General features: G+C 37.2%; 1 protein-coding gene across 1 annotated transcript in view; it reads right to left on the reverse strand.

Moving 5' to 3' along the window:
• UNC13C (unc-13 homolog C) overlaps window positions 1-13,781 on the reverse strand; it is a 655,255-nt gene that overhangs the window by 405,967 nt on the left and 235,507 nt on the right. Inside the window, exons 4-6 of the mRNA XM_052646337.1 lie at window positions 11,841-11,919; window positions 10,806-10,811; window positions 9,594-9,665 (exon numbers count right to left, since the gene is read on the reverse strand). Coding sequence (XP_052502297.1) covers window positions 9,594-9,665; window positions 10,806-10,811; window positions 11,841-11,919 — 157 coding nt within the window. The remainder of the gene's footprint in view (window positions 1-9,593; window positions 9,666-10,805; window positions 10,812-11,840; window positions 11,920-13,781) is intronic.

The raw sequence follows: 13,781 nt of genomic DNA on the forward strand, positions 1-13,781 counted from the left end.
ATGATTCAATAATTTAAGAAGAGGACAATACAGGATATACACTTTAAAAGATAATTTTTTGCTGTCTCGCATACAGGGTTATCCTTACCATCTTTCTAAATTCTATATATATGCGTTAGTATACTGTATTGGTGTTTTTCTTTCTGGCTTACTTCACTCTGCATAATCAGCTCCAGTGATACTGAAACATGTATACTACCATGTAAGAAACGAATCGCCAGTCTATGTTCGATACAGGATACAGGATGCTTGGGGCTGGTGCACGGGGATGACCCAGAGAGATGATATGGGGTGGGAGGTGGGAAGGGGGTTCAGGATTGGGAACTCATGTACACCCATGGCGGATTCATGTCAATGTATGGCAAAACCAGTACAGTATTGTAAAGTAAAATAAAGTAAAAAAAAAAAATAAAATAAATTAAAAAATAAAATAAAATTGTAAAGAGAACAAGTGAATAAGACACAAGAACAATGAGAAAGGTGAACACCTGTAATGATCCAGAGAAAATAACTACTATCAGAAAATTAATGGAAGGGTCAGTACAGGACATCTTAAACAATGGTATAATATCACAGTAAAAGTGCTATACTATGATGGAATCACAAAAGGTTAACTTGAATAAAAAAGTGTTATGAAGTATGGCATGAGAAAGACCACCTAAAAATGACAAAGCTAGTAGCCAGATGCACAGTCTATTTGTCATAATCACTGGATAGTATCACTGGCTTGCCTATGGCCACATAGCAATCGTATGCCACTGTTGCCAGCAAAAAGCATTCTGTGGTTACACTGATTGCAAGGGGAAAAATGTGTAACTTGCATTCAGTGAGAGAGATAATTTTGCTCTTGCCACAGAAGTTGACCAGCATCTTTGGAGTCACTATGGAGGATATCCAGGCATCAACAAAGGCCAATTTTCCAAGGATTAAGATGAGAATGTGAAGGTGAGGGTCATTGCAGAAGAGAACAATCAGACCAAGGTTTCCCACAGTGGTGATGAGGTATATCACCAAGAACAACAAGAACAAGGGGATTTGCCACTGTGGTTAATACTTAAGTCCTGTGAGAAAAAACTCCGTCAGCAATGTTGCTTTTTTCATTTCTGTATCCTTAATAGATGGTCTAGAAAACAATGCAGTAAATGTGAAAAGGATATATATCAGAAGATTAAAAAAAAAAGATTTAGTTAGGCTAATATAAATAAAACCATAAACTAACAACAAAAAAGATAATTTTGTTTCATGCCAATACATGACAAGGAACTTGATCTGATAACAAATTAGGACAAATTTGTCATGTACTATAAGTATTGGTTTTTCTCCAATTCAAGCTTTCAATGAATATATATAGATAAAGAAAGTGGTATAAGATGAGTAACTTATTAAATATAAGAGGCCAAAAATAATGTGAAATTCTCCACTGGGGGAAAGTTTGGACATTTTTTGTGGAACGGTCTAGTTCTCATCAGTTGGGGCAGAGACTGAGTTTTTATAAATCTTCTGATAGAGGTCATGAAAGAGGATTTGGATACTATAAAAGAAAATGAGGGAAAGGGGTGAGCATCTCTCCTAAAGGGAACCTATTCTACTGTTCTCTTTTGTAACTAAGTCACTCATGCATCTATGGAAAGCTGTGTGGTAAAAGCAGACAATCATAAAAATAATAACTAATATTTACTACATATTTATGTGTCCAAGGGGCTCCCCTGGGGGCTCAAACAGTAAAGAATTTGCCTGTAATGGGGGAGACCCAGGTTCGATCCTTGGGTCAGGAAGAGCCCCAGGAGAAGGCAGTGGCAACCCACTCCAGTATTCTTGCCTGGAGAATTCCACGGACAGAGAAGCCTGGTTGGCTACAGTCTATGAGGTAGAAAGAGTTGGACATGACTGAGCAAGCAACACTCACTTTTCACCATGTGTCCAAAATGGTTGAAGTGCTCTCAATTTATCTCATTTGATTTCCCCAACAATCTTCTAGAAATATTAGCATATTCATTTTGTATATTGAAAACCTAATCAGGCAACCTAGCCAGAAAAAACAAAAAATATTTTACTGTTTTTTGTGGGAAAAAATAAAACATTTTACTATATAGAAGGGGCTCAAAAGAAACAGATTCCCCAGTTATCTCAGAAAGTTTTTTAAAAGGATCTTAATGACAAAATTACAAAAGTGGAATCTCTGGAAACCTAGGAGATATGTTTGGAATTCAGTTAAAGTCCATGGGCTTTGACCTTGGGCTTTTCAGATCATTTTCAGACATGACATTAAGACTTGCCTCCTACCTAATGTGGGCACTGAGGGTAGTAATCAAAGCCTAAGCACTTTCAGATCTCTCTCTATATATGTGTGTGTTTGTGCCTGTGTGTGTGTGTGTGTATTTAAGACAGCATTATTGATCAGCTTTAAAATTTGAAAAGTATTTAAATTAAACATTTAAAAATTATCTACTTTACTAAAATAAATAGTATAGATAACTTCAATCTATTTAATGGAAAACAGGGAAAGTAAAGAAAACTCAATCTACAGAAAATAAACCTAGAAAGGAAACAGAGTAAAATGAAGAGAAATAGTAAATTTAAAAAAGTAATAGAACTAATTCACCCACAAAATAGAATTCACCCATAAAAAGGAAAATTCTGAAATTACATTTTAAAATCAAGTTGTTTTTCTATAAGATATGAATAAAGACACAATAAAATGTAAATAAAGGGCTAGAAAAGGTTCTGTCAAGGAGGATACAAACCTAATTTAGTAAAAGTGAAAATCACTCAGTTATCTCCAACTCTTTGTGACCCAGAATCCTGGAGTGGGTAGCCTTTCCCTTCTCCAGGGGATCTTTCCAAGCCCAGGATCGAACCCAGGTCTCCTGCATTGCAGGTGGATTCTTTACCAACTGAATTAATTAAAATTTAGTGTAGCTGTATTAATATCACATAGAATATTTTTAAGGAAAAAACATTTAAAAGATTATTAGGGTCAACTAGCAAAAGTTGAAAGAAATTATTAGAGATATAGAAGCCCCCAAACTTATGTACTAAAACAGAAAAGCTCAGATGTGATATCTATAATGCTGATCATGTATTAAGCTATTAAGCAAAAGTGAAAGTGAAGTCACTCAGTCATGTCTGACTCTTTGAGACCCCATGGACTGTAGCCTATCAGACTCCTCAGTTCATGGAATTTTCCAGGCAAGAGTACTGTGGGTTGTCATTTCCTTTTCCACAGGATCTTCCTGACCCAGGGATTGAACCCAGGTCTCCCACATTGTGGGCAGACACTTTACTGTCTGAGCCACCAGGGAAGTCCAGCAATCCTCAATTAAATAAGAAAGACTGAAGTACAGTCCTTCTCCTTTGAATACAATGCAGTAACAAAATAAAGCCCTTATCTTCGGAATATTAATGAACACACTTTCCATATAACTGATGGGTCAAAATACTAATCACTGGACCATTTACGAAACAATTCTATCTAAACAACAATAAAAGTACTATATATCAAAATTTGTACAATGCAGCTAAAGTGTGCTAAGAGGAAAATGGATAGTTTTAAATGCATATGTTAGGAAAGACAAAAAGAAAATTAAGTTATACACATGTGGTTAAAAATATAAACAAAAGCAATAAAATGATAGATATAAAATCTTTGAAGTTTGGAAGGAGGAAGAAATTGAGAAAGGAATACACAGAGGGTGGAAATATTCTCTTTTCAAAGCTAAGTGATGGATATACAGGTGTTTGTACTGTTTTTCACTTCGTTGATGCTGTATGTATTTTGTATGTATGCAATAGTTAAAGATCCTGATGCTGGGAAAGATTGAGGGCAAGAGGATAAAGGTGCAACAGAGGATGAAATGGTTGGAAGGCACCGCTGACTCAATGGACATGAGTTTGAGCAAACTCTGGGAGATACTGAAGGACAGGGAAGATTGACATGCTGTGGTTCATGGGGTTGCAAAGAGTCAAATAGGACTTTGTGACTGAACAACAATAGTTAACAGCAACAATAAAAATTAACAAACTACATAGTCAACTTAATACGTTAGAATAGTAGTTTCAGGGTAAATACAAACAGCAGAAGGTGAATTCAAATAAGACAAGAGCAGAAATAAATGAAGCAGAAAGCAAATCAACAATATGGAGTCAACAAATGCCAGAGAATCTCTTGTATACTGATTTACAAAAGAGAAAAAAGTACAAATAAATAAGATAAAAACAGCTCAAGCTTTTATGAATGATACAGTTATATGAACAATTTGATGGCATTCAATCTGAAAATTTAGAAAAAAAGACAACCTTTGGGAAAATATAAATTATCAAAATTGACTCAAGAACAAATGTTTAAATAACAGGAATAGAACTGTTATATTAAATAAATTGATTCAGTAGTCAAATAACTACCCTCAAATAAAACAAACAAAACCCCCTCCCAAAACAAAACTACAAGATGGTTTTAAGAGGCAAATTTTGTCAGTCTTTCAAGGTATAGCAACACTCATTTCACATAGATCATCCCAGAGAAGTGACATAAAGGAAAGCTCTCTAGCTTATTTAACAAAATTAATTTATTATTGATGCCATGATTGTTCAAAGACATGGTAAACCATAAGCAATTTTACTAATGAATATGGATGCAAACATTTTACATAATTAGCAAACATATGAGAAAATTGAAGCCAAAAAAATTTCAGTAACTTGCCCAAGTTCCCTCACTTAATAAATGGTGGACTTGGACCAACACTTTTCTCAAGCCTAGGACCATGCTCTTGAAGAAGGCAAGAAGCAAGACCAATAGCAACACTACTTGTAATGAAGCCCGTGTCAGTACTCCCTGCAACCTGCCGCTCAGTTGCAAAGGCGACAGGGATGCACTGGGCTCAGCATGTACTCTGCATTTTTCACCTTAAGTTCCTACCTCACTGCCCTGATGGCCATTGCTGTGCCTGGCAAGACATTTCCTTAATTCTCACTCATTGTGAAATAAGTATTATTGCATTAATTTAAGGATGAGTCTGAGAGAGATAAAAATGAGTTCTGAAAAGCAGTAAGATGTGGAGCTGAGATTCAAACTCAGATCACATCACTTCAACAATCATTTATGTGATTTGAAAGGATTCCTGTTTCTGAGCAGGACCCGACTCCTTGGGTGAACCGTGAGCCTTCAACTTCCAGACTGAATCCCAGATACTAGGCAGGGGGTTCTAAACTGTTTCCTTCTCCCATGTATTCTTATAGTGTCATGCTAGGAATAGGACCCAGGTCTGACTTCCTGATCACTCTTACACCTATTTCTTGCCAGTCCCTTTACTTTTGCCTGAACCCTGTATTGGAAGAAGGACCTCTATATCCCTAGACAAATCAACCCTTAGTGAGAATTCACACACTCTACAAGCATGCCCTTAGGCCAGCCTCCTAAACATGGCCATCGACCCAGATAGAACAAGCCATGTTTGAGAATCTCTTTTAGCCTTGGTGATTTGGGTTCTTCACTCTGAGTTTCCCATAACCATCATCTTAACCTGTCTTAATTTAAATACCCCACCAACTAAGAGCTTCTATTAAGAACCGTGGCAACAGTCCTTGGGTGACTGTTATCTCAGCTCTCCTTTCACCTCATTATAAGCATCATGGTGGCAGGGATTTTTAGATGAATTGTTCTCTGTCTTATTCCCAAAATCTGAAACAATACCTGAAACATAGTAGACAGTCCATATTTGTTGAAATGTTGAGTGGATTTACTTTTATTGTGCTACTATTGGGTCCAAACCTAGGAAATTATCACTGGGAAAGCAAGCACAAAGCTAAGCAAAATAGCGCCAGGCAGATTACTGTGTATGAATACCAGATTGTTATTCTGTCTTGTGTTATTCAACCAGATTGGACTATTTAGAAATTTCAGACCTCAAGTGCCAATTAGACTGAGATTCCCAATCAACCCCAGTAGCTCCTCATGGTGAGTAGGAATTGGTGATGGATGGAGCACTCAGCAGTGATTTGCCCACTGCCAACTGTGTGTCAATGGTGCTTGCCTTACCCACTGTCGACTTGTCTCAGATTTTATAGCACATTCCTTCCTTGGAAGAGATGACTGAGATTTTTACTGTACATCTTTTTAATTCAAATAGAATAGGGCTATTAAAACAGAAGGGCTACCATTTTCCACATGGCCAAGTCATTTTTCTTCATGTAAAGGCAAATATTTCATGCTTCACATTGAGGGTACCTGGGACTTGCAGCACCAGGAACTAGAAATTACTCACTCCAGCATTTATATTAGTTGCCCATGTAAAGACTTAATGTGACAGCTTGTCAAGAATGACATTTAATATGCCTGTTGTACGGAAGTCATATTTCATTTGCTTTTTGAGACATTGGCCCCAGAGAAATGGGCTTTATGAGTTTGAGCAGGAACTGTTGGGCTTCGTTCATCCAGCCAACACTCACACAGAAAAATCTTTTACAGAGGCCTTCTGAAACTAAATACTAAAACTAAAATGAATACTTTTAAGTAAAAACAGTTGACCACTAGCTATTTTAACCATACAGTGAGGGTGTGCTCTCTGTCAGAGCTTCAGAAAATGTAGTGGTATTCCTCTAATTTCTATTGCTTTCCTCTTAACTTTCATAGGGATGAGTATTTGTGCTTTAAACCAAAGACAATATTTTCAAACATTAAAAAAAAAGACAGTCTAGAAGTCTATCAATAAAAACTTTCCATTTTGATTATTTCCTCTAAAGCAAAAGACTGGATACTCTGAGATTCAGTAAGCAATACGAGGCTTTTTCATGTATCAGAGAATGTTTATTTTCTCTTGTATCCAAACTACACTGGAAGTATTACATGGCATAATAAACCCAACAGATAAAAATAAGCCCCTGGAAAAGCAGTCATGTTTTAAAAATATCATGGCACAATACAAAATGTTCTGAACGTGCTGTAGCACCCAGATATTCAAACAGACATGTACTACTGCTGATATATATTGGGCTGAGGGGATTTGCTGATGGAGACCTAGGAAAGGTTGGCTTTGGGTGGAAGATGACAATGAAAGAAGAAGAAAATGAGAAATAAAAATGTAAATAATGGTGTTTACATGTCAAATATATAGAAATTTAAAACAAGCAATGACAGTGGCCATGTTTTTATTCTCTAAGAAAGACAAACTCTCTAAAATTGAGGGACGTAGTACACAGTTGCAATAATCTGTGCACAGGGGCACAGATAAATTTTCTTGGATACAAGCCCCATAGTGGCTGGCAGGATGCAGTTACCATGGCACAACATCCACCTGGTCATTGGAATTGGAATTACCTGTTTTTGTGTTTTTTTTTTTTTTTTAACCCAAAGCTTTTGACTGTGTGGATCACAATAAACTATGGAAAATTCTGAAAGAGATGGGAATACCAGACCACCTGACCTGCCTCTTGAGAAATCTATATGCAGGTCAGGAAGCAACAGTTAGAACTGAACATGGAACAACAGACTGGTTCCAAATAGGAAAAGGAGTATGTCAAGGCTGTCTACTATCATCCTGATTATTTAACTTCTATGCAGAGTACATCATGAGAAACGCTGGACTGGAAGAAACGTAAGCTGAAATCAAGATTGCCAGGAGAAATATCAATAACCTCAGTTATGCAAATGATACCACCTTTATGGCAGAAAGTGAAGAGGAACTAAAAAGCCTCTTGATGAAAGTGAAAGAGGAGAGTGAAAAAGTTGGCTTAAAGCTCAACATTCAGAAAACGAAGATCATGGCATCTGGTCCCATCAATTTATGGGAAATAGATGGTAAAACAGTGGAAACAGTGGCTGACTTTATTTTTGGGGGCTCCAAAATCACTGCAGATGGTGACTGCAGCCATGAAATTAAAAGGCACTTACTCCTTGGAAGAAAAGTTATGACCAACCTAGATAGCATATTCAAAAGCAGAGACATTACTTTGCCAAGAAAGGTCCGTCTAGTCAAGGCTATGGTTTTTCCAGTGGTCATGTATGGATGCGTGAGTTGGACTGTGAAGAAAGCTGAGCGCCGAAGAATTGATGTGTTTGAACTGTGGTGTTGGAGAAGACTCTTGAGAGTCCCTTGGACTGCAAGGAGATCCGACTAGTCCATTCTGGGGGAGATCAGTTCTGGGTGTTCTTTGGAAGGAATGATGCTAAAGCTGAAACTCCAGTACTTTGGCCACCTCATGCAAAGAATTGACTCATTGGAAAAGACTCTGATGCTGGGAAGGATTGGGAGCAGGAGCAGAAGGCGACGACAGAGGATGAGATGGCTGGATGGCGTCACCAACTCGAAGGACATGAGTTTGAGTGAACTCCGGGAGATGGTGATGGACAGGGAGGCCTGGCGTGTTGTGATTCATGGGGTCACAAAGAGTCGGACATGACTGAGCAACTGAACTGAACTGATCCATGTTACACTTGAAGCCAGTTAAATCATTCATGAGTGTGAGACCCAGGCATCAGGGTTTGAAAGCTCCTCTAGGCGATTCTAGATGGCTCAGATGGTAAAGAATCTGCCTGCAGGGCAGGAGAAACCGGAGTTTGATCTCTGGGTCAGGAAGATCCCCTGGAGAAGGGAATCACAATCCACTCCAATATTCTTGCCTGGAGAATTCCATGGAGAGAGGAGCCTGGCAGGCTACAGTCCAGGGGTTGCATACAGTAGGACACGACTGAGCAACACACACATACACATAAACACACACACACACACACCCCTATAGGCAATTCTAATGAGCCAAATTCAAGAATCCCTGATCTAGATATTTGCAATCTATTTCTACCTTCTAATCATGTTGGTTCTTCATTCAATAAGGAATTGACAAAGCATCTATCTCATGCCAGACTATGCAGTAAGCAATAGAGATGAAAACATTTACAAGGACATCAAACAAGATGGAGTTCTTACCTTCATGGAGTCAAAAGGGAAGGTTTATGTAAAATAATCAAATTGTACTAAGAGAAATAATAAAAGCACCAGCTCATATTTATTGTATACTGTACCCTAGGCTGTGCAAGCATGTTAAACACTTATCCACTCCCTTCATCTACTGTATTATTATCACATCACTATACATATGAGCGAACTCAGGCCCAGAGAAGTTACATAACTTGCCAGATATAATAAGCTAATTTAGCAGTCCAAATGGGATTCACCCCAAGCAGCCTTCACTCTTAACCATACTCTGGAGTTTGTGATTAAATGCTAGGAAGGCCCAGAGGAAGAAACAAATAATTGAACCAAAAGGGGAGGGAGGTGTTTGGGAAAGCCTCAAAAATGAGGCAACATGTGGACTATGTAGAAATTTAGCAGGAATTTTCAGGTGGATTATAACAAGCAAAGTGTGTTTGGATGGAATAGCATTTGTAAAGATATGAAGGTACATGAATATTTGAGCAACACAGGATAATTTGTATGATAGTGCAGCTGAGGCTTTGAGGAAATTTGCTCAGGGTGAGACTTTCTGCATGTTCCCAGTTATTCCTAGAACTTTGGAATAAACATAACAAACAAGCGGCCCAAGCAGAATGCTTTTCCCCAGACTATGATCCATGCATAGTTAGTAGCTGACTCTGCACCTACCAATTCCTCATTGTTTAAAGATGTCCTAATCACCATAGCCAGGCAGAGTCCAGATTTCCGGGCAGCCAGGGTCTTAAAAAATTAAAACAAACAAAACAATCGTGAGTTACTGATACATGAGGTGACTGTTATTTACCTATTACTCAGCAGAAGATGAAAATGTAAGAGTATACACTATCACTGTTCACACTTTAGGTAACAAGGACCTACTATATTCAGTAGTCAGCCAATTCATCTAGAATGTGGAATCACAGAACATTAAAGCTAAAAACGTCCCTTTTAGATCATCAAACCTAGACCCTACATTTTACAGATGATAAAACTGAGGCCCAGTAAGAAAGACTCTGTAACCCAAGGTTTCTAGGCTAGCATGAGACTTCTAAAACATTGTTTTTCTCCAAGATGACCATAATCACATGCCTTCATAAAACAGGACCACTGATACAGAGCCAGCTCACCTTTCTGATAGCCCTGAATCACAACAGGTATTAGGTGATTCTTGAGTTGTCTATAGTTTCCTGGAATATGCTTCGATATCTAGCCAATGTATTTTCTTACCAAGTATGCATTTTATCAAGTGAGAATCATCATTCCCAGATTTGTTCTCTTCACTCAATGCTGGTAACTTAGGTGATTTTAAGTAATAGTTACATTCCTTTAGTTTCCCCTGTAAAATAGAACCATTATACGGCTCCCACTAGAAACATACACGATATAAGGTTAATGTACTCAATGGTACTATAGGGAACGGTTGAAATCAGTTCTACATGGGAATATTAACTATTCTCCCCCATTAGGAACAAAGGGAAGTCACAGTGGAATAATTCATCTGGTCAGAAATATATCTACTTGCAGCCACAAAGACACTGTGCCTAGTTAAGTTCAGTATAGTCCTAAGTAGGGAGGTGACTTTCCATCTGTCTCTACCCCTACCATGTAAACTTATAGGGCACTTATCTCCAAAGATAGTCTTTTATCTCTGACAACTACTGTCCCTCAAATTATATTTTTAGTCTATTTTAGTCCATATTTGCACTTGCTATTTACATAAGTTGTTCTATCTTTCAGAATGGAGATGTTAAATTCTTTTAGAACCCAAACTTCTTATATGTTTCTGTCTTTTTATTTCCCCACCATGTTCTCTTGGATCGCATGAATAAGAGCAGTATTTGAGAAGACTGCCAAATATTAAATAAATTTAAAATCACTTACCATGGCCTGAAGAGTCCAAGTGATAGAGAAAATAAAATATAAATAATTAGACATATGAGAAAAGAACATAATAAAGTTAAATAAGCCTAATGCTAAAAAATGATGTCACAGTACAACAGCAGGAATCTGAGATAACTGTACAGACATATCATGCTTTCCAGCATGAGATTTTTCCAGGAAAGACTTTGTCTTTTCTAATTTAAAGCTAAAGTGATGACCTTCAGATAAAGGTTTTCACAGCAAAATTTAAAATTGCCAGTATCAAGAATCTGTGTACATTGTTGTACAAGGGAAACTTCAGTTTCTCTGGGGGAAATATATTTTCATGCAATAAACCATTAAGAATATGGCTCTAAAACATGAAAACACTGTGAACGATAGAAAACATTTCTTTTTCCTGTTGATGGGCTATTTTTTAGACTTTAATACAGACTATTATTAATTCTTTTCATTTCTCAGCAGTCTCCAGCATATTTCCTTATAGGAGAGTTTGTTATTCAGAGTTATATTCGGGGCTTATATAGGCTTTAATGATCTGGAAGCTATGGTTTTCTTTGGAGAGTGAAACAGCTTATTAATTTGGAGATGTGATCTTACTACAAAAGAATAAAGAACTGATTAACATTGTCTGCTTGCTTTATAAAATGCTAAAAGATTATAGGGTTAAGGTGAAGACTTCAAATCCAGCCTTCCACTGCAAATTAAACTCATGGTCACTTATAAAATTGAGCACATCAAAGCCCAATTGTAGAAGACCACTCGGCATGTTGTATGACTTCCTTTTTGCTCAATTATAGCACTATTTTAACTCAATCTGTAATTTCACCTAATAGCAAAAGCTGTCAAAAGGTTAGAGCTATTTCCTCCATCTAATCGACTTTAAAGAGAAAATAAGCCTAATGCTGCTAGCATCCAGCTTCTTCTGTGTTTTACGCTATGAAATATTTACAGGCTAGGCATGTAATGAGAAGGACAATATGACATCTAATAAAGACAACACATGCAGTCAAAATGAACTGAACAGGAGTGACTCACCACATCTCGTACAATAGGCAGAGTTTTCTTTTTGCGGAGATCTGGCATACTGTCAATACCATAAAGTCCCCGACCAGCTCTGAAAGAGGGGGAAAGGAATGATTTCAATGGGGAATAGAGTTCCTATTAAAAACATTCCACTGTCTGTAGTAAAAAGTCTGTGAAAGAAAGGTTAAGGGATTACCATAGTGGTTAAGATAGCAGCGAAGATCCAAGACTCAAGGGCCTTGCCCCCAAATAAGAGACCAACGACCACGCATAGTGATCACTCTGCATCTTAGATAGTTTCCTGTTTTGTAGAATTATGTATGGTCTGGTTTGACACATTGTTTTATTGTACCACAGAGAGGATAATTAAAATCATTAGGTATATGGAACTTTGCACCTAGAGGAACAAACAGATTCAAACCAGTTTTGGTAAAAGTTTCATCTGTCTGCAATGATAAAAAAAAAATACTTTCATTGTAAAAATACTATTTTGTGTGCATGTACATTGTGTCTTCACAGATTGAACTCCAAGCAGCATCTTAAGAATTTATCAACATATTTAAAATACTAGTGATTACCCCAGTACCATAATTTCCACTTATCTGAGTTATCCAAAGATAAATGCACAAGATTAAATGTTGTGTAAGCATGTTCACTGCAACTTTCTCTACCAACAACAAAAGCTAGGTGACCTAAATATTCAGTAACAGTATACTGATTGGATGAATTGTAGAATACTACACAGTGGAAGTGATGCAATCATTAAAGTAAATAAGTTAAATACCCATGTGCATATATAAAAAAATATAGTTTGTTAAGAAAGCACATTTCCATATTATTAAGATTCCTATTGACCCTCATATGCATGGGTGCTTATATACGCATGGAAAATGTCTAGAAATATATTCACCAAATTGATAACCGTAATTACCTCCGTGGAATAAAATTGGATGAGAGAAAGAGAGAAGACTCCCTATGTTATAAATTTAGTAATGTTCAACATTTTTATAATACGCATGTGTTATATCTGCCATTTAAAATAATTTTAATTAATATTTGATTATTACAATAAATTTAATACATTGAATTTGATTTTTCTTGCATTGAAGCCAGTCTTTTTATACAACCAAAAAGGTGCTATCATCATCATTCCCTTCTCATTTGAACTGCACAACTCCTGCTAACCTCTAGCTGAGAGCCAGCTTTTGCACCAGAAATATAACAATGCAGGCACAATGTTTTAGCTGGGCAGCTCTGCCATTGAAATAGGCTGCAACAGTCAATTAAAGGTTAGCATTTTAATATTCAGTTTTCACTGACACAAAGATTGTCTTTTCATTCCTGCTGCTTAATTTAACAAAGGCGAACCTTTGTCTTATTGCATCTCCTAGTAGCCAACAGTCTGCACTCTAATACTTCCAGTTTGGTGATCTTGGACAATTTATAAAAATCCATCATCCAACTCATATAAAATAGTAGTCAGAGAAAAATATTAATGATGGTAATAAACAGTAATAATGCCATAACTTACATGTTTGAAAATAAGGACCAAATCCAGTAATACATGTGAAATATTAAAACCAATGCACATGGTTGTGTTACAGCCAGTGATGAACAGAGTATACTTAAGGTCATGCACTTGAAATTAAAGTTACTTATAGGTCACAGAATACAGGACAAGAGTAATTATGGGGCAGAGACTAAGGAAGAGGAAAGAAAATGGGAAGGAATAAAAGATGGGAGGGGAAACAGGGTGTGGTAGCTGGAGATGACATTTAACAGTTAAGCAGTCCACCGCTGAACGTGTGAAAAAAGGAGTTAATACAGCTTCTGTTGTCTGACACTCTAGAGCAGCTGACTGGTGGATCAGCAGTAATGAATCTGCCTGCAACGCGGGAGACCTGGGTTCGATCCCTGGATTGGGATGATCCCCTGGAGAAGGGCATAGCAACC

This window comes from Budorcas taxicolor, chromosome 10 (assembly GCF_023091745.1).
Source record: "Budorcas taxicolor isolate Tak-1 chromosome 10, Takin1.1, whole genome shotgun sequence".
NCBI classification, from domain to species: Eukaryota; Metazoa; Chordata; class Mammalia; order Artiodactyla; family Bovidae; genus Budorcas; species Budorcas taxicolor.